The following is a 22002-nucleotide window of genomic DNA, read 5'->3' on the forward strand; positions in this document are numbered from 1 at the left end:
ACTTAAAGGATTGCAAATTATATGAATCAGGAAAGCAAGATGAAGGAAGCAAATTCCAAAGAGCTGATGTTCGAGGAAAAAAACTAGAGGAATAAGAGTTTTTGGAGCACTTAGGAACAGTCACAGAAAAAGGATGACACTTAATTGAATGACGAGTAACACGAGAATGAATTTTAGTAGATTGCACAAGAGACACTAGCTCTTTAGAGCAGTGCCCATTATAGAATTTGTAGAAAAGAGAAAGAGAAGCAACATTATGACAATGTGATAATGGCTGGAGGTTGGCTGCAAGAGCAGGTCCAACTATGTTTACAATGCGTTTTTGCACCTTACATAAAAGAGAAAGCGCATCATTAGAAGATCCGCCCCAGATATGGAAACAGTATTCCATACAAGGCCGGATTTGAGATTTATAGAGATAGAGAAAAGAACCCGAAGTAAGAAAGTGTTGAGCTCAATAAAGAGATGCAATCTTAGCAGATGCTAATTTTGCAACTGATTTGATATATGGTTTCCAAGAAAGATTGGAAGTAAGAGTTAATCCCAGAAGATGAAGAGTAGATGACTCATCGAGTACATTACCATTCATAAATAAAGGAAGATCTAGATTATTGCGTTAATGATTGGCAGAAAAAAATTGAGTTTTATCTGAATTGAATTTCACCAGCCACTGTGAGCTCCATGCTGTAGCAGAAGTGAGATCCTTTTCAAGCTCAAATGCCCCCTCCAAGCTATCAGAAAGTGTTGGTCTCTTATCACGACAAGATTAATTGGTAGTATCATAAGCAAACAATGCTACCTTAGATGTGAGAATATCTGGAAGATCGTTAATGTAAATTAAAAAGAGTATAGGGCCAAGGATAGAACCTTGAGGAACCCCTGAAATTACAGAAACCTTGAGGAACCGCTGAAGTTACAAAATAAAAAGAAGAGTGCTGTCCATCGAGGACAACTTTTATAAGGCCTAAAACCTATCGGTTATTACTGTTAGCAAATCAGCTGTAGAACGAGAAGATTAAAATCCATATTGATGATCAGAAAGTAAGTTATTAGATTCAAGATGAGAAATTAAGAGTTTTTTAATAAAAGATTCAAAAACCTTGCTTATGATAGGAAGAAGACTAATGGGACGGTAGTTGGACGAATCAGATCGCTCTCCAGAATTTTTGAAGATAGGGATGTTAGATACCTCTTTCCAGCATGCTGGAAAACAAGAATTTGATAAGCACTTGTTGAAGAGTTTTGAGAGTATAGACGACAGCTCTGGAGAACACTTCTGCAAGACAATAACAGGTATGTTGTCCACGCCACAAGCTGTTGAAGAGTCTAAGCAGGAAATCACTTTAGATACAGAAGCTGGAGTGATACAAATGTCAAGCAATGGGTCAACCTGTTTGATTGCAATATCAGGTAGAAAGCAACTAGTGGAATCAAGAGATGATATTGATGAAAAGTTTTTAGCAAACAATTCAGCTTTGTCTTTAGGTGAGGTGACAAAGTCTAAACCATACAAGAGAGGTGGAATATAAGATTTGCCCTTATTGTTAATACTATTAGAGATTCTCCAGAAGTCACAAGAGCCTAATTTTTGAGATGAGATACAAGATTTCATGACCTGAGAATAGTGGGCTTTGGCGTTAGACAAAACCTTTTTACAATGATTTCTACCAGTATTAAACAAACGTCTTTTTTCTGGAGAATTATTTTTCTGATAGATATGGAAGTAACAGTTTCGATTGGCAATCGCAGCAGCACAATGTAAAGAAAACCATGGAGGAGAGTGAGGCTTGACCTGGAATCGTCGAGAGGGAACAAAAGATTCCATGCCAGCCTGAATCCAAGAAGTTATGTAAGAAGCACATTTGTTGACAGGAACACGAAATATTTCTACCCAAGAGCCATCACAAAGAAAATCACAGAAAGAATCCCAGTCAGCTTTAAGGTAGTTGGAAGAGGTACAATAATAGAGGGATTCAGGTGATAAAGAAAAATGAGTTATTAGTTTTAGAGAGACCTAACTGTGATCAAAAGCACGTAAGGGTGAATGTGGAGAAACTGAGCACTGACTAGGATCAGAAACAAGACATAAGTCGAGTAGAGAAGGTAAATAATTTGGGTTGTTCTGGAAAGCTAGTTGGAAAGTTGACTATTTGAGTAAAAGATAGAGAAAGGCAAAGGTTTTGAGCTTTAATGCCTGCAGAATCACTAACACTAGAACCAAGCCATTCAGAGTGGTGAGCATTTAAGTCACCGACAACAACTATATAAGCTGATGGATAAAGAGAGAGAGCTTGGTCAATATGATCAGAAATAACATCAAAAAGAGTCTTGAGATGAAGGAGAGCGATATAGAACAAAGAGAAAGACGATAGAGTGAAGTGGTGCTAAAAGAAAGCACATGAAAGAATAGTCTGTGGATCAAACCTAGTTTCGCGACAAATGGGTGAATTCTCACGAATGTAAATGCCCAGGCCAAACATGTGACTATTGGAGTCTTTACGAATTAAAGGAAGATAACCATCAACTCTAAGATCATAGGATGAGACAGCTGAACTCAAATTAGTCTCACAAAGAGCAAGTAGGTCTGGTGAACTTTGCAAGAGATAAGACTCATCAGAAGAAAAGTTACTTCGAAGACCACAAATAATAGTGAACAATAGATTTAGAGAACTTGGTGATGATGATGGTTTTTTGTGTTTTATAGTTTTTGGTACTTTATTCATTTTTAAATTTGTTGAAGAACTTGACTCAAAGCATAGATAGTACTCAGTACACTGTTTAATAGCCCAAGCAATTGTCTCACTACTATTATTAGACCCTAAGCCATAACAAAGGGCTCCAAATGTGGCCTCCGCAATGCACACCAAAAGTACAAACAGGGACACCATCCATGCGCAACATGGCACTGTTAATACTTTGATATTTTTCAGCTGTTGATGGAATCAGCCTCTCTGAGAGCTACCACAGAGTTCGAGACTACCAGCCGGCCTCAGAACCATAAAACTGAGTTTTAGAGCTGTACCCTCATTAGGAGATAATAGAATGAGTTGTCTAGTCATAAAAACAGAGACATAAGCAAAATCCATGCATTGAGTCAAGAAGATCCAGCATTCAACATCCTTAACTGGAAACAATGTATTAAAAATACATCTGCGCCAGCCTAATAGATGTATGTAGTTAACTTTAATTATTATAATGATTATGAGATTTTTGGTTATTTTAAATGTCATATATAGTGTGTGTTTCACAGGAGAGAACGTAAAAGTAGTAATTTTAAACTTCTTATTTTATTACCTGATGATGCTAACCACAATAGGTCAGTGAAACATAATTATTATATCAAAATTAAAAAAATAGTTTTTACACTACCTTTTTAATTAATTTTAACTTTAAAAAGTTTAAAAAGGAATTTATTAAGGTTTAAATAACAAAAAACTATAAATAAAAAAATATGGTCTTTTTGTAAACAAGTAAAAATAATAATAAATATTTTTTCTCTACTTATATATTCACGTCATGTCCTTGTTGATGCAAGTGAGCTTTGTATATTAGAAGTAAATTCTCATTAGAAAGTTATAACATTGGAAATGTAAAAGCATTGTTTTTATGGTATTTGTAAACATGCTGATCAAATTTATCTTACTGAAATTAATTTAAAGTTTAAAGTTTTTTTACTTTTTTTATCAATAATTTGTTGCTATATAAACCTTAATTACTTCCTTCTTAAACTTTTATAGGAAGTTCAACATTAAAAATTTTTATACAACTGTAAATTTTATACACAGCTGAAAATTTTATATGAAACATCTTCTTTGTTTATAAAAAAGTGAATATTTGTATTGCTTTTGTTCATATACTTATCATAGTCTGAAACTTTTCTTTTGTTACCTGATTTTTTTACTCCTACTTGTTAACTGATTGCTAAACAATATATATATATATATATATACATATATATATATATATATATATATATATATATATATATATATATATATATATATATATATATATATATATATATATATATATATATATATATATATATATATATATATATATATATATATATGTATATACTAATCTGGAAACACAGTGTTGAAGTAATCAAAAATTAGATAAGTGTTTTTACTAATTTATTATTGCTCTGTTCTTTTAGAACATTGAGCACTCTGTTTGTAGAATACACTAACATAATTTATATATATATATATATATATATATATATATATATATATATATATATATATATATATATATATATATATATATATATATATATATAGTTCTATAGTTTGTTGGCTTTAGGAAGAGCGGAAGGAAAAAAGTGATTCTTACGCCAACACATACGTCACTTTTAATTACTTTTGACTTTCGTCCAACATTTCCGTGTTGGACGAAAGTAAAAACCATTAATTTAATTACAAGTTAATCGTTTTTTAAAAAAACCACAAAAACGCTAATTTAATTGACCAGAATGTTTTTAAAAACATTCTGAATGTTTTTATAACATTTTGAATGTTTTTAACAATATAAACAATGTTTTTATTTTTATTTTTTTTTAATAAAATGTTTTTATTTTTATTTTTTTTAAATAAAATGTTTTTATTTTTATTTTTTTTTACTGTAAATCATGCGCGGAGTGTTGCTACATCGACTATCTTATAGCCTGACTCGCAAGGGAGTGCTGCTACATCGACTGACAAATAGCCTGACTCGCAAGGGAGTGCTGCTACATCGACTGACAAATAGCCTGACTCGCAAGGGAGTGCTGCTACATCGACTGACAAATAGCCTGACCCGCAAGGGAGTGCTGCTACATCGACTGAGGGTTTGGTTGGGGCAGGCAGTCTATCATTATTAAAAAAAAAAAATTCCGGTCTTGCATTTTAATTTTTACTTTTTGTCAACAAAATATCGAAAAAACTTTCGGACAACATCTAAGGGTTCTATATATATATATATATAGATCTATAGTTTGTTGTCTTTGGGAAGAGCGGAAGGAAAAAAGTGATTCTTACGCCAACACATACGTCACTTTTAATTACTTTTGACTTTCGTCCAACATTTGCGTGTTGGACGAAAGTAAAAACCATTAATTTAATTACAAATATCATTTTTTTAAAAAACCACAAAAACGCAAATTTAATTGACCAGAATGTTTTAAAAGCATTCTGAATGTTTTTAACAATATAAACAATGTTTTTATTTTTATTTTTTTTAATAAAATGTTTTTATTTTAATTTTTTTAATAAAATGTTTTTATTTTTATTTTTTTTTACTGTAAATCATGCGCGGAGTGTTGCTACATCGACTATCTTATAGCCTGACTCGCAAGGGAGTGCTGCTACATCGACTGACAAATAGCCTGACTCGCAAGGGAGTGCTGCTACATCGACTGACAAATAGCCTGACCCGCAAGGGAGTGCTGCTACATCTACTATCTTTTAGCCTGACCCGCAAGGGAGTGTTGCTACATCGACTGAGGGTTTGGTTGGGGCAGGCAGTCTATCAATTAATAAAAAAAAATAATTCCGGTCTTGCATTTTAATTTTTACTTTTTGTCAACAAATTATGGAAAAAACTTTCGGACAACATCTACGGGTTGTATATATATATATTATATATATATATATATATATATATATATATATATATATATATATATATATATATATATATATATATATATATATATATATATATATATATATATATATATATATATATATATATATATATATATATATTTACAATAATTTAATATAATGCAAATCTGATATTGCAGTAAGCAGTCAAAAAGAGAAAAAATTTTACCTGACCATTTTTGTTTTGCTTTAATCGGAACTTGATTTTAATTATAACTGTCCATGTAAACTTTATTATTAACAGCAAAAGACAAATATGTTTTGGCAAATCCGAAAAAAAGGCCAGTGCTTTATATCCCTTAAAAAAAATTATCTTTATTTTAAACAAGTTTGTGAAAAAAAATTAATTCATTTTTACTAGGGAAAATAGCGATGAATGGAGCAAAAAAATGTATAATTTCATAAAAATTCTTATATTAAAAAAACTATTAAAGAAATCACAAAAAATAACAATATATAACAATGTATAACAATAATGTTTACTTAATTGAAAAAAACATGAATACATAGCAATAATATGAACGGAAAAAAAATTAATAATACCTTGGTGAGGTATATAGTTTGATGATATATGGGCTACTGGTGAGGATAACTGGGTCAAAAGGTGATAATAAATGTACTGTTTGAATAACATTTAAAAAAAAGACTAATAACTCATTTTAATTACTATATCTAGATGTTTACCATTATGATATTTATAGATAATGATATTAATGAGAGGTACAAGATAAACTTGTTGAAAGAACCAAAAAGAATCTAGTCTATAAAAATAAAAAAATTAGAATTTCATTTGTTGTCAAAACATTATACAGGGTACAGGCCCCTGTTAGTCCACAGGGAGCAGTTGTATAAAAAGTGAGAGGAAAAGATTTAGGTGATTTTGAAAACAAATTTTAAAATGTCTTATGTAGAATACAAAAAACTGGTAGCAATGCCCAGCGTAAGTAAATTTATAATGTTATTAAAAAGGTAATATTGTAAATATATACTATATGTACAAATGTGCTGATAAAAGTTTATTTATATTGTGGTACAATGACATGTTCTATTATGAGTTTATGCTGTTTTATGTGTCAGGTCATGTGTATGGTCTTCATGATCACCCTGCTACTGGTAACATATAACCCAGTGCAACCTGTTCCATATCCTGCTGCCTCGTGGGATTCACTTTTTATGCAAAGGCTAAAAATTGGTCATCCCTATAGTAATATATACACACACACATATATATATATATTGCGTTTGTCTTTTATATAGTTGGAGGTGCCTTAGTTACTGTTTTAGCTCACCTGTTATCTACTTTATATGTATGTTTGTGTTGTGTTTAAACCTCTGGCACAGTGTTGACTCACTATAAGTTGCTATCTCTATGTATGTGTTCTGTCTGAATCTCAGGCGCAGTGTTCACTCAAGCATAAGCTGCTACCTGTGTGTTTGTGTTCTGTCTAAACCTCTGGTGCAGTGTTGACTCACATGTAAGTTGATATCTGAATGTTTGCATTCTGTCTGTTTATATTTTTATGTTTATTTGTGTTTTATATGAACCTCTGGTGCAGTGTTGGTTCACCCATAAGTTACTTTATATATGCATATTTGTGTTCAGTCTGAACCACTGGCAGAGTGTTAACTCGCTCGTAAGTTACTTTATGTATGTATGTGTTCTGTTTAAATGTTACAATGTTCTGTTTAAATGTTTCAATCTATTTTGATCCAGTGTGAGTTGATTAACTAACAAGACACTCCAACTATAAAACCTATGCTCACCCTAATCTCTAGTATTTTGTTAGAGGTAATAATTTTGTCTAATACATTTCCAAAAAGTCATGCCCAATGTTTTAAAGTACTGTTTGCAGGAAGTAGCTCCTATTAAGTACTCCAGGTCAGGTCAGGTTCAGGATCATCACGATTACTCTGCTAATGGTATTATTTAAACCAGTACTACCTGCTCCCCTCCCATGCCCTGTTGCCTTGTAAAATGCTTTTTTAGGCTTAAGATAGGAGAAACTCTGACTTTTAAATTTTTGGTTAAAGGCTTTTGGTTAAAGGTTAGAGATTGTATCTCGACAAAAATACTCATCTTGGGCAGATATTAACTGCACCCAGCTAAAATTTCCATGTCTTGGAGTTATTTGTTGAGTAAAGGCTAGAGATGGTATCTTGATAAAAATACTCATCTTGGGCAGATGTTAACTGCATTCAGTTAAAACTCCCCTGCCTTAGGTCTCTTGGATGAGTAAAGGCTTGAGATGGTGTCTCAATAAAAATACTCATCTTGGGCAGATGTTAACTGCATCCAACTACCTTCTTGTAGAAGGCCTCTCAGGCAAAGACTTCAGGGGTAAGCAGAGTAAATTTGCGAACCAGCCTCAAAACTCTTCCTCATAAATTAGGCTGGTGTAGATGTAAATCTGTGATACATTGTTTCCTGCCTAGGATAATGAATGCTGGATCTTCTTGACTCTTCTCATACGTTTTTGCTTGTACCTCCTTGATAGTGGCTATGCAACTCTTTTTGTTATCTATTAATAAGGGTACAGCTCTAAAACTTAGTTTAATGGTTTTGAGGCCGGCTAGTAGTAAAGTTTTCCGAACTCTGTGGCAGCTCTTAGAGAGGCTGCCACAGAGTTCGGAAAACTAAAAATATCAGAGTATTAGCAGTGCCATATTGCACATGGATGGCATCCCTGTTAATGCATTTGGTGCGCATTGTCAAGGCCATATAAGAAGCCCTAAGTTACAAAGGGTTAACTAACAGGACTGAGACAACTGCATAGCTCATTGCTTAGGAGGCAGTGCATTTCTAAGAATGAGTCAAGTTCTCTTTAAACTTAAATCATGCTAAAAGTAACACAAAACATAAAACACAAAACATAAATACCATCCCCACCACCTAACTCTTTTAATATATCTTTTACTAATATTTGTGGTCTGCAAAACAACCTTCCATCAATTGAATCTTACCTTCATTCAAAAAAAACCCGACTTGCTTGCTTCTAGTAAGACTAATTTAAATTCTGCTATTCCTTCTTTTGATCTTAGTGTTAATGGGTACTATCCTTTGATTTGCAAAGACTCCAATAGTCACATGCTTGGCTTAAGGATATACACATCAATTCATCAATTTTTTACATAAAATCAGTTTTGAATCCTTTGACCATTCTTTTATGTGCTTCTGTTTAGCACCTCTTCACTCTACTCTACCTTTCTCTTTGTTCTTTATCATTCTCCTTTTTCCCAAGACTGCACTCTTTCAGATGCAATTTCTAATCAAATTAACCATGCCCTCTATCTTTAACCATTTACCCAATTTATTGTTATTGGTGACTTCAATGCTCATCAGGCTGAATCGCTTGGCTCTAACACCACTGACCCTGCTAGCACTAAAGCCTATAACGTCTGCATTTCTCAATCTTTACTCAGATAGTTAACTTTGTGTCTCGTTTTCCTGACAACCCTAATCCTTTACCTTCACTCCTTGATTTATGTCTGGTCTCTGATTCTAGCTTGTATTCAGTTTCTTCTTTTTCTCCTTTAGGTTGCAATGATATCTTTAAATTGTTCATCTTGTACTTCCTTTTTGGACTCACCCTATCATCGCACTACTTACTACTACCCTAAACCTGATTGGGATTCTTTTCATGATTTTCTTTTTGACGGTCCTTGGGCTGATGTTTTTTCTAAACAGCTAAAAAATGTGCCTCCAACATAACCACCTGGATTCAGGCAGGAATAAAAGTTTTTATTCCTTCATGTTGGTTTCAAGTCAAACCTAATTCTACTCCATGGTTTTTAATCTATTGTGCAGCTTCTATATCAAATTATAGTTTCCATTAAAAAAAAACTCAGTCTTGCTTGACTCGTAATTCACCCATGTCTCATTTGTTTACTGTATCTGTCCCTACATGCTCTAAAAACTTTTATTTGTCTAGTTTTTTGAATGCACTTCAACCCTTTGGAACTCTCTCCTTCTTCATGTTTTCCTGACTCATACAACCTACAACTTTTCAAGTCTTCTGTCAACCGTTTCCTTTCTCTAAAACTCTATTCTTTTTTTCTAGTGACTCCCAATTTAATAGTGCTTGCAGCCTTGTTGGGAGTGAATCAGAATAAAAAAAAAAGAAGAATAATAGTATTCAAAAAAAAAATAATTCAAATGGCTGAAAATCTGGATAAAGCAGCACAGAAACAAAAATTGCTTTAAAAAAGTTGGTATTCATTACAAATCTAGGAAAACATCTATTGTGCAAAGGAAACAACATCATTTAGTTTTTTTATTATGTTGCCTTCCCAAACCAAAACCCTCAGTCAATGTAACAGCACTTCTTGCATGTTCCACCTATTTTTCAGTTGATAAATAAAATTAATAAAGAAAGAAAACGATTAAAAGACGACTTACAAGATTGCAAATTATACGAATCAGGAAAACAAGAAGAAAGTAGCAAATTCCAAAAAACTGATGTTTGAAGGAAAGAAACTAGAAAAATAAGAATTTTTTGAGCACTTAAAAACATTCACAGTAAAAAGATGAGACTTAATTGAATGAGAAGTACACACAAGAATAGACTTTAACACAAGAACACAATAATAAATTTTAATAGATGGCACAAGAGATACTTGCTCTTAAGAGCAGCACCCATTATAGTATTTATAGAAAAGAGAAAGAGAAGCAACATTATGATAAGTAAAGACTCAAAAACCTTGCTTATGATAGGAAGAAGACTAGTGGGACAGTATTCAGACAAGTCAGATTGCTCTCCTGAGTTTTTGAAAATATGATAACAGATGCTGCTTTCCAGCAGGCTGAAAAACAAGACTCTAATAAGCACTTGTTAAGTTGTTTTGAAAGTATAGACAACAGCTCTGGAGAACACTTCTGTCAAACTAAACAGGTATGTTGTCTGGACCACAAGCTGTAGAAGGGTCTAAATAAAGTGAAATTTTGTGACATGAGAGTACTGGGCATTAGATAAAAACCCTTTTACAATGGTTTCTAGCAATAATAAACAAATGCCTGTTTTCTAGAGAATTGTTTTGGTGATAGATATGGAAGTAATGATTACAATTGGAAATTGCAGCACAATGAGAGGAAAACGATAGAAAAGAGTGAGACTTGACTTGAAATCATTGAGAGGAAATAAATTGTTCCATTCCAGCCTGAATCCAAGAAGTTATATAAGAAGTGCATTAGTCAGCAGGAAGACAAAAGATTTCTACTCATGGGCCATCATGAAGAAAATCACAGAAAGAGTCCCAGTCAACTATAAGGTAGTTGTAAGAGGGGATTTTGATGATGAATGAGAATGAGATGATAGTTTAAGAGAGATCAAACTTTAATCAAAAGCACCTATGAGTGAATGTGAAGAAAGTTGGCACTGACTATGATTAGAAACAAGTCATAAGTCGAGTAGAAAAAGTAAATGATTCAAATTATCTGGAAAGCAAGTTGTAAAGTTGACTCTTTGTGTTAAAGATTGAGAAAGACAAAAGTTTTTAGCCTTAACACAAGGAGAGTCACTGATACTAGAACCAATCCATTTAGTGTGGTAAGCAATTAAAGTCACCAACAACAACAATATTGGTTGAAGGATAAAGATAAAGGGCATGATCAATTTGATTAGAAGTAACATTGAAAAGAGTGCAGTATTTAGAAAAAAGAGATAGAGTGAAGTAGTGCTAAACAAAAGCACATAGAAGAATATTCTCTGGATTTAAACCTAGTTTCTCAGCAAATGGGTGAATTCTTACAAATGTTAATGCCCAGGCCAAGCATGTGACCATTGGAGTCTTTTCGAATTAAAGGAAGATAAACATCAACACTAAGATCACAAGATAATGTTTGTATAACTGATTTTGTACTGTATAATGTACGCATTTATCATAATAAAACAATGAAAATAAAAGAACAAACATACATGACATAAAAAAAAAATGTCAAATGTAACAGGGATTGAAACATAAGCTTAGTGGCTGGTGAGCATTAACTTATTGCAAATTACTTAACTTGTGCTTTGTCTAAGAGGATAAAACAATGCCACACATTAACAGTCCAATTCTGGTGTTCTTTTCTGAATTTGAGGCATTCACAAAAAAAAATGTAGTGAGCCTAAAATCTGTTTGTTCTTCATAGCCAAATATCAAGTTATGTCATCTTATATATATTTTTTGTAATAAAAAAAAAAGTCAATTTTTAGAGTGATAACTTTTGGTCTTTTACAGAATGAAAGAATGAAATCTTGAAACTGTTCACGATATCACCCACACAAATGTGTGATTGTTTAGTGTTTTACCAGCATGCATATTTTTTATTTAATAATAAATTTCTGTAATAATAATGAATGGTTAAATCTTTTTGGCCCTAACTGTATATATCTATGTGTATATACATACATACATTACATACATACACATACATACATACATACATACATACATACATACATACATACATACATACATACATACATACATACATACATACATACATACATACATACATACATACATACATACATACATACATACATACATAATTCAGTACATACATACATACATACATACATACATACATACATACATACATACATACATACATACATACATACATACATACATACATACATACATACATACATACATACATACATACATACATACATACATACATACATACATACATACTGATGAACTAGTATCTTTATTTTACCTAGAAATATATTGTGTACATACAGATCTACCAGTTCCATAGTTTCCTGTCTAGAATGATAAATGCTGAATCTTCTTAACTTTACTCATAAGTTTTTGCTTGTGCCTCTTGATAATGGCTGTGCAACTCTTCCTGGTATCTCCTAATGATGGTGTAGCTCTAAAACTCTATATAATCTGCAGAACAAAGTTTAGCACCACTTCACTCTATCATGTTTCTCTTTGTTCTATAGAGTTATATAAGTTAAATAGTTGTTAGGTCAGGTGGTAAAAAGGCTTCTGAACTCTGTTGTAGCCCTCAGATAAACTGGTTCCATAAACAGCTGCAAAATATCAAGGTGTTAACAGCATCATGTTGTACATAGATGGTGTCCCTGTTAATGCTTTTGGTGCGCATTGTTGAGGTGGCATAAGAAGCCCAATGTCACAACTTAAGATTAACTAACAGGACTGAGACAACTGTATAGCTCATTGCTAAGAATGCCGTGCACTATATATGAATTAGTCAAGTTCTCATTAAACTTATTCATGTCAAAAGTAACCCAAAATATTAAACATAAAAATCCCAACCACCTAACTCTTTTAACATATCTTTTTCAAATATTCATGGTCTGCCAAGTAACCATCTATCAGTTGAATCTTTCCTCTTGCTTAATTCACAAGACTTGCTTGCTCTAAGTAAAACTAATTTAAATTCAGCTATTTCTTTTTCAAATCTCAGTGTTGATAGGTACTATCCTTTGACTTGTAAAGACTTCAATAGTCACATGCTTGGCTTGGGGGTATACATACGGATCAATTCACCTATTTTTTACATAAAATTAGGTTTGAATTCTTTGACCATTCTTTACCTGTTTTCACTTAGCACTACTTCACTCTATCGCCTCTCTCTTTAATAATTTACCCCTTTTACCAAATATTGTTTTGGTAACTTTAATGCTTATCACACTGAATGGCTAGGCTCTAATGCAACTGACCTGTTTGCACTTAAGACTATATTCTCTGCATTTCTCAATCTCCACTCAGATAGTTAACTTTGTGACTAATTTTCCTGACAACCCTAATCATTTTTTTTTTTTTTATCTTCACTTCTTCATTTGTGTCTTGTCTCTGACCCTAGCTTATGTTCACTTCTTTTTCTCCCTTAAGTTGTTCTGATTATGCAATGATCTCTATAAATTTTTCATCTCATACTTCTTTTTTGGACTCACCACGTCATCGCACTACTTACTACTACCCTAAAGATGACTGATATTTTTTTCCTGATTTTCCTTGTGAGGACCTTTGGGCTGATGTCTTTTTTCTCTCATCTTATAAATGCACCTTTTACGTAACCTCCTTGATTCAGGCAGAAAAAGGAAGTTTTTATTCCTTCTTGTCAGTAGTACCAAGTCAAGCATCATTCTACTCCATAGTTTTCACCTTCTTGTGCAGCTGCTATACATAATTGTAATCATTATTTTCATCTTTTTAAAAAGAAAAACTCTCTTGAGAACAAACGTTATATCTTGGATCATCATTCACTACTAGCCTCTCAAGGAAACCATATATACAATCAATTGCTATGTTAGCATCAGCTAAGGTTGCTTCTCTTTATCAGACTCACCATTTTCTTACTCCTGACTCAATTCTCTACCTCATAGCTTTTTCTTTTAATGATACTCTTTCTCCTCTAGACAAGGTCCAAAAACAGATTGTAAATGTAGTTGGACTCGCTTTATCTGCTAAGCTTGAGCATCATAAATTTGCACCTTTTTCTCTTTTCTACAAATACTTCCATGAATGCTGATCAAAGGAGCTATCATCTCTATTTCCATCAACTACAACTCATTCTTGTTTGACTCATCATTCAGCAATGTCTCATTCATTTACTGTATCTGTCCCTGCATGCTCTAAAAACTTTTATTTGTCTAGTTTTTTGCCAGCACTTCGACCATTTGGAACTCTCTCCCATCTATATGTTTTCCTAACTCATTGAACCTACGACTTTTCAAATCTTCTGTTAACCGTTTCCTTACACTATAACTATTCTATTTTTTATTTATAAATATTCTTTTTTTTCTAGTAACTCCCAAATTAATAGTGATTGCTTGCAGCCTTGTTGGGAGTGAATCAGAATAGTACAAATAAAAAATAGAAATATTTTTTTAATAAACATATTTGGTGCAGTACTATTGTCTTGTAGCATTATTTAATGAAATGCAAATTAAATTTTAAGTTTATTTTACTTTTAATATTTTAATAATTTTTTTAATGAGCTTTTTTTTCTGTATTTCAATAAATTTTCAATAAAATGTTTAAGATTAACAATGTTTTAATCTATACTTATATTTTTAACATCACAGCCAACAGAAAATCGTAGGTCTTAATTTATCTTTATTTTCAGTTTAATGGTTTGTATTTAACTTTTTTTTTTTTTTTAATTTTATATGTTAAAAAAGAAAAAAACTTTAAATTTCATTTGATTATATCACAATTGTAAACAATTTTATTATTTATTATAAAAGATTTGATTTGTTGCTTATTGTAAGTTGAATTTTAACATATTAGTTAATATAAATAGAGGCAGCATTATTTAGTCATCATTATTTAACCATCAGCACATCAATTTTTCTCTTTACCTCCTTTAGTTATTGACTTTTTAAAATGTATTAAAGATTTTATTTTCATTATAAGTTGTTATGTGTAATCAAGATTCAATTTATTCTTAGTAATTCTTACTTTTAGAGCTAATTTATGGCTCAGATATTATATATATATATATATATATATATATATATATATATATATATATATATATATATATATATATATATATATATATTTTGAGATATACTTTTTGTTTTACTTTATTGACATTCAAACAAAGACTAATGAATATCATAAAGTATTAAGACAGTTAATAGTCCAGAATAATAGTAGTCCAGAGTATCAAGTTGAGTTTAATTAAGAAAGTGTGATGTTAGTTTGATTTTTTTTAATGTTTAACTGGATAAATATTTTTATCTTATTTTAATATATAGTATATGAAACAATCACAATTGTTTTTTTTTCAGAAATTAATTATGATAAAATACAAGATACAAATGCACTTACAGTTATTTTCAAATTACCCAAACTGCATGCTGATAATATAGGAATCTTCCAAGATAACTCATACACAAACCTAATTTTAAAAAATTATGAACCAAAAAAATACAAAAAAATATTTTTTTAATGTTTTTATTAAATTCAATTAATAAAACATTGATATTTGTCTTCTTTTAAAAAGATTTGTTTTTATTAAAAGCCTTTGCTTTTAATAAAAACAAATCTTTTATATTTATCAAAATATAAAAGATGAACAAAATATAAAATGATCAAAACATAAAAAATTTATCTTTTAAAGATAAATTTTGTTCAATTTATATTATCTGATTACAAATAAAAAATCTGAATCAAAAATAAAAATACCTACCACATTTATTTTAAAAGTTTTCAATCTTTTTTTTAATTTAGTTTTTTGACAAAATTTTTCTCATGAATTAAATTTTAAAAAACCTATCAAAAATCTCATTCTCAAGTCAACCTATCAAAAGTCTCATTAAGACTAATAAATTCTTATTATCTATTATCTAAAGTTATCAATCTTTAGCAATATTCTTAAATGATTATTTATGAAATGTTGCTAGCTTCCTTGATGCTTTTGGAACTGTTATCATAATTTTTTTTTCTATATTTTGAAGGTTATCAGCTCTTTTCCAATAATTTTTAAGAAAAACATTTGCTACTGTACGTATGGCAAGTTATGCAATATAAAATATTGAAATACTACAACAGCATACACCATCAGCCATTTCAAGAAAATCTAATTACTTAATAAATAAACTAGGATTTGATTGTGTTTTGACATCAACAAATACTTGGATTCATATTAAGAAGATATCAAAGAAAAAAAATTGAAAAAACTTTTGTTGTTAGTAGGAACAAAAAGTTAGTTGGCCATTTCAACCCTCCATGATCTAAATTAAATAGGTAATCATACTCTGAAGTAAAATCAAATTTAAATGAATGTTCTGATACAAGTTCTTTTATGCAAAGCATAAAAATTTTTCCAAGTATTAGCTTAAAAACAACATAGCCAGCAATAACCACAAAAGAATTAAAATAAACACAAGATAAACGCATTCAAAAGAAGAATTATGTACATTATCTGATCTCGTCACTAATTCAGAAAAATCATCAATAAAAACATCTTCAAAATAGTCTGTAGATTCAGTTGCATTGACATGATTACATTCAGAAATAGTCTAAGAATGATGTACTGCTATATCTTTCAGAAATAATGTTTAAAACACTAATGATTTACTTTTTTTTTTCCTGATTCTTTTATCTCTTGGATTTATATACGATAATTTCCACCTGAAAATTGTAGATAAGAACAATCAAATCAGATCAATAAAAGTTATCGCAGTCTGTTTTAAAGCTGAAATAATTTGCTTACTTAGTCTTTTTTTTTGTTAAAAATTTTCCCATATTTGAAGCCAAAGGTAGAAAAATCTTTTTAAATAAATAAATGGACATTGCTCAATGGACAAACAATCTCCTTTATAATTAATTTTTTCATTTACATAAATTTCATCCAGAAGAAGTTTAACAATTCACTGAAAATCTTCCATTAAATTATAGTTGCTTTTAAAATAAATGGCATGGTTGTTTTCATCTAATGATTCATTATTAATTTAAGCAGTTTACAATTTTTAAAGATTAGACACAATAGGCAACAGCAAAGCTTTATTATGTACTATGTTATAAACAGATTGTGAAATGCATTTTAAATAAAAACTGAAAGCCAGAACTTAAGACTATATTGATTTGTAAATTGCATTAGTGGAGTATTTGTAGAGCGTTTCCCTTATAAGCTAAAAGTTTTGAGTTCGATCCCCACCACATCCCTGATAGTACTGTGCTTAACTTATTTCTACAGGTAGCGGCTTTGTTAGTGTTTAAGAGTTATAGAGTTGAGAGATGGTTGTAACCACAACTAAAAGTAGCCTCCTTGACTGTAGTGGAAATAAAAGTATATATATATATATATATATATATATATATATATATATATATATATATATATATATATATATATATATATATATATATATATATATATATATATATATATATATATGTATATATATATATATGTATATATATATATATATACATATATACATATATACATATATATATATACATATATATATACATATATACATATATATACATATATATATATATATATATATATATAAATATATATATATATATATATATAGATATATATATACATATATATATATACATATATATATATACATATATATATATATATATAAAATATATATATATTTATATATATGTATATATATATGTATGTATATATATATATATAAAAACTTTAACAAGTAGGTTATTGTGACCTTTTAAAGATAGTTTGATTGTTGGCATATCTATATTATCAATCATACAAACACAAATATATTTTGGTTTATGCAAATTCAGACTTTAAAAACCCATTCAGATTTATTACTCATATAACTATAAATTTTAATGGAAAACTCATCAAAATATTCAATTGTGTCCATCTCCAGCTATTTTTTCAAATCTTTCCTCATTAATAATTTAGTAAATTTCCTCATCCAGTTAATAAACTTTGCCTGACAACAATTTAGATTTTTGCGTTTGCAGGACAGTTTACTTGATAAATAAAAGGGAATTCAATAAATCAATAATTCTATCATCTTTGGATTTGTTTGAAATTTAAAAAAAATAACTTTTTCACATGAATGATTGATTGATGATGAATAGTTTCCTCTACAGCCAGTGACACAGTAGTGTTGAGGTATTTGAAAACCTATGAAGTCCTAATAAAATAGTTTATGGTATGAATATTTTAAAAAACTATGAACCAAAAAAATACAAAAAAATATTTTTTTAATGTTTTTATTAAATTCAATTAATAAAACATTGATATTTGTCTTCTTTTAAAAAGATTTGTTTTTATTAAAAGCCTTTGCTTTTAATAAAAACAAATCTTTTATATTTATCAATAATTCTATCATCTTTGGATTTGTTTGAAATTTAAAAAAACTAACTTTTTCACATGGATGATTGATTGATGATGAATAGTTTCCTCTACAGCCAGTGAAACAGTAGTGTTGAGGTATTTGAAAACCTATGAAGTCCTAATAAAATAGTTTATGGTATATGAATATTTTTATTTATAAATCTAAGGGTTGGTAAAAAGCCAGGATTTTTTTTAAAAAACTTGACCCAGTGGTTGTTTTTTTTTAGACAATTGTTGTTGTCTTTAGTTTTTATTTTTATTTTTGAGGTTTGAACAATTTTTCTAATTTAATGCTTTTGCTTATTTTAACATGTAATTTACAAACAAGAGCTATTCTAGTAAAAAAATTTGGGTGGCAGTACCTCCTCCGTCCCGGAAAAATTCAGCAGAAAATATGCGTCATTTCATGAAAAAAACAATTTTTGCAGTAAAAGTGTAAAAAAAAAGTCCTTAAATTTTAATTTAGGCTGCGCCCAAATACGGTTGACACTGTCAAAAATGGTCTAGAATAGCCCCTGACAGACCATGTAATTTACAGACTAAGTAACTTAACTGTAATACTACCACAAAGAAGATTTTGAGCTAAGGTTAAATTGGAGGGCTTTATACTAAAGTTAATATTAAACATTTTATCAAATCTTTTTGGTAAGTTGCATTCAACAAGACCATGGAGCATCTGCCACACTTTTTTGTGTACAGAGTTAAATCAAAACTTCTCCAAAAATTTAAATATTCAGATAGTAACCCATTTTAATGATTTTGTGATCAGGTTTAGTTCTTTAATAATCTGGATTCTTTTCATTTACTTTTTTTTAAACATTCTAAATTTGATTTTAAAAGTCAAGTGATTTGATAGTTATTTTAAAAATTTAGTAACAAAATTATAAACTAAATTTAAACCAATATATCACATATAATACCTGAAAATATATAAAAAACAATACATGAAAATAAAGATTAAATTATGCAAAACACTTAATAATAATGTAACAACAATATGCATCAGTAAAGCCTTCTTTCTCTTTCTTTCTTTCTTCCTTCATAAAATTCAGATAAATTCAGAAGTAGCAAGAGATTATGTTTTTTTACGTGGAGCAAGAGATGAAAGCTTATTTGAGCACCAATATTGTAGTGTTTGTAGTCCTTCATAAAATGTATTTTTAAAAAGATTAAATTTTATTTAAACTCAAGATAGTGACGCGTTTAAAATTTGCAATCAGACAAGATTTAGGCAATTCCTAAATTTTAAAACAATTTTTGATAAAAAAAATCTTTTCGATGAAAGTCCATTTCACAATGAAAGCAACAGCAATGATCATAGCTTAGTGGGATGTTAAGTGGAGCAATATACCAGCTAACTGAGTGGATGTTGTTCTTGATTTTGGATGAGGTCGCTATGTAAATGCCTTTCAAGTAGTGAGGCAAGTCAAAGTTTGATGCACCTTATCTTGTAGTCGAAGATTTGCTTTTTGTTTTTTTAAGGTTAAAGCACAAGGTGGTAACTGCCAACTTGAGATGTGGGCGTATATAGATGGTGTAAAGTTTTTTTCCATATTTTGGTATCTCTGCTAATAAAGGTGTGTTAAAAGATTCTTAGGACATATTTGGCCTAGGCAGTGGCAATTTTGGCTTGATTTATATATATTTATACTTTATGTTGTTGGTAATTTGAATGCCCTTTACCTTTTTTGAATGTTGTTGACTTTGTTGTCAAAGTTATGCTTGTTCATTGAAAAAACATGTGGCAAAATTTTGTATTAGCTTGAACATTTTAATTAGAATATAAAGCAATAGAGCAATACACAATATAATATAATAGTACTTTCACAAGTACCTAAATGTAAACACAACTCTAGGCATATACTTATTAAACATATCCACTTTTAACAAAGCTGCATACAACCACTCTACAAGCTAGCAATTTTTAAGAAAACAGATGACAAATGAATTGAAAAGCTGTAAACTATGAGTCAACAAAATAGAATGAGGGGGTGAGATTTCAAAGCATTGATGTTCATTGTTCATGTTGAGCACTAATATAAATAGAAAAAAACTAGTTGAATAAAGTTTTTTGATTATAAAGAAATAGTAACAGGATGCACATTTACAAATTCAGAAGTAGCAAGAGATTATGTTTTTTTACGTGGAGCAAGAGATGAAAGCTTATTTGAGCACCAATATTGGTTATTTGTAGTAATGGTATTTAGAAGAAAAAAAAAGGATGCAACTTTACAATGTTGTGGCAGATGCTTGAGCTTTACTGAAAAATTTATCTCCAGTATACCTATGGGGATAAAATTGCATTAAAAGTGAATAAAGTTTTTTTAAATAAAAAAATATTAAAAAACTCACCAAACCAAAGACATACACAGTCCAATTAAACCACCAACAAGTTGGTTATCTAAGCTCTGACAAATCAGAAATGGTGCTCCTGATACAGATATTACAGCCGATAAAACCATCTTTACAAAGACTAAAATATCAAGAGCTGTTGTTAAAATATAAATTTGTAAATACAATTTTACAAAATTATATTTAAATACCTGAAAGATAAGTTTTATATCCCTAAAATATATCTTTTAAGTACCTGAAAGATAACTTGGAAATAAAGACAATTTCCGGGCCATACTTTCTCCAACAACATCAGAATGCTCAGAAAAAATAACTGAATAACATGATGATACTGTTAAACCAAATGACAAAGCATAACCAAAGCGATTCTCATAAGAGTCAAGCATGTTAACAGGACTTTAATAAAAAATGATCTTAAAAAGTTCATTAATATAATATTAAAAGTTGCAGATAACAAGAAGCAGAAACGAAAAAATAATCAGAAATAGTATTGTTTTTTTTTTAAATTTCCATTTAATTTTAACAATAGTTACACATTAAAGTTGAAAAAATGCATTGCATAAAAGTAATTACAATATTTTTTGGTGTAAATCAAATAAGTTGGTTTAACTAACATTCTAAATAAAATAAGAACTTCAGTTAAAACTTGTTTTTGATAAATTTCAATCTTAATCCAAATAAATGTAATATAATTATTAATTTAATTATAAATTTTAAACTGCTGTTACTTTAGACATAAAGCAACTTTGGATAAAAATTTAACATTTAGCTCAGATACATATACAATTAATAGTATATATCTTATACATTTACTAGTATACTAGCAAATATAAAAATAATGTTACAGTTAACTATATTTAGTCACATAGATATATTAATCTAAATAAAATCTTTAATTTTTGTTTTAAGTTGCAATATGTCAAAAGTTACTCAAGTTAACAGTTTAAACATTAAAACAAGTTAATATATGAAAATAAAAACTTACACGAGGCAACCAGGTCGACCCCAACATAATGTTGTTGCTAAAAACTTTCTTTTTGTAAAAAACATCATAATAATCACAAAGATATACTAAACAAAAAAAAAATGTTTTCAAGTAATTCACAAAACAAAAATATTATAACTTCTTTAAATCATTCAGAGACATGATTTAGAATATGATTGGAATGATTTTAAGAAATTGACAAGCACATT

General features: G+C 29.7%; 1 protein-coding gene across 2 annotated transcripts in view; it reads right to left on the minus strand.

The window, feature by feature from the left end:
• The window catches only part of LOC136090309 (stimulated by retinoic acid gene 6 protein-like), a 113818-nt gene that overhangs the window by 81491 nt on the left and 10325 nt on the right, over positions 1-22002 (minus strand). For both annotated transcript variants that reach the window (XM_065816729.1, XM_065816728.1), the window contains exons 4-8: positions 21794-21879; positions 21044-21204; positions 20809-20929; positions 15447-15516; positions 5818-5946 (exon numbers count right to left, since the gene is read on the minus strand). In XM_065816729.1, coding sequence (XP_065672801.1) covers positions 5818-5946; positions 15447-15516; positions 20809-20929; positions 21044-21204; positions 21794-21879 — 567 coding nt within the window. The remainder of the gene's footprint in view (positions 1-5817; positions 5947-15446; positions 15517-20808; positions 20930-21043; positions 21205-21793; positions 21880-22002) is intronic.

The sequence above is a fragment of the Hydra vulgaris genome, chromosome 13 (assembly GCF_038396675.1).
Source record: "Hydra vulgaris chromosome 13, alternate assembly HydraT2T_AEP".
Taxonomy (NCBI): Eukaryota; Metazoa; Cnidaria; class Hydrozoa; order Anthoathecata; family Hydridae; genus Hydra; species Hydra vulgaris.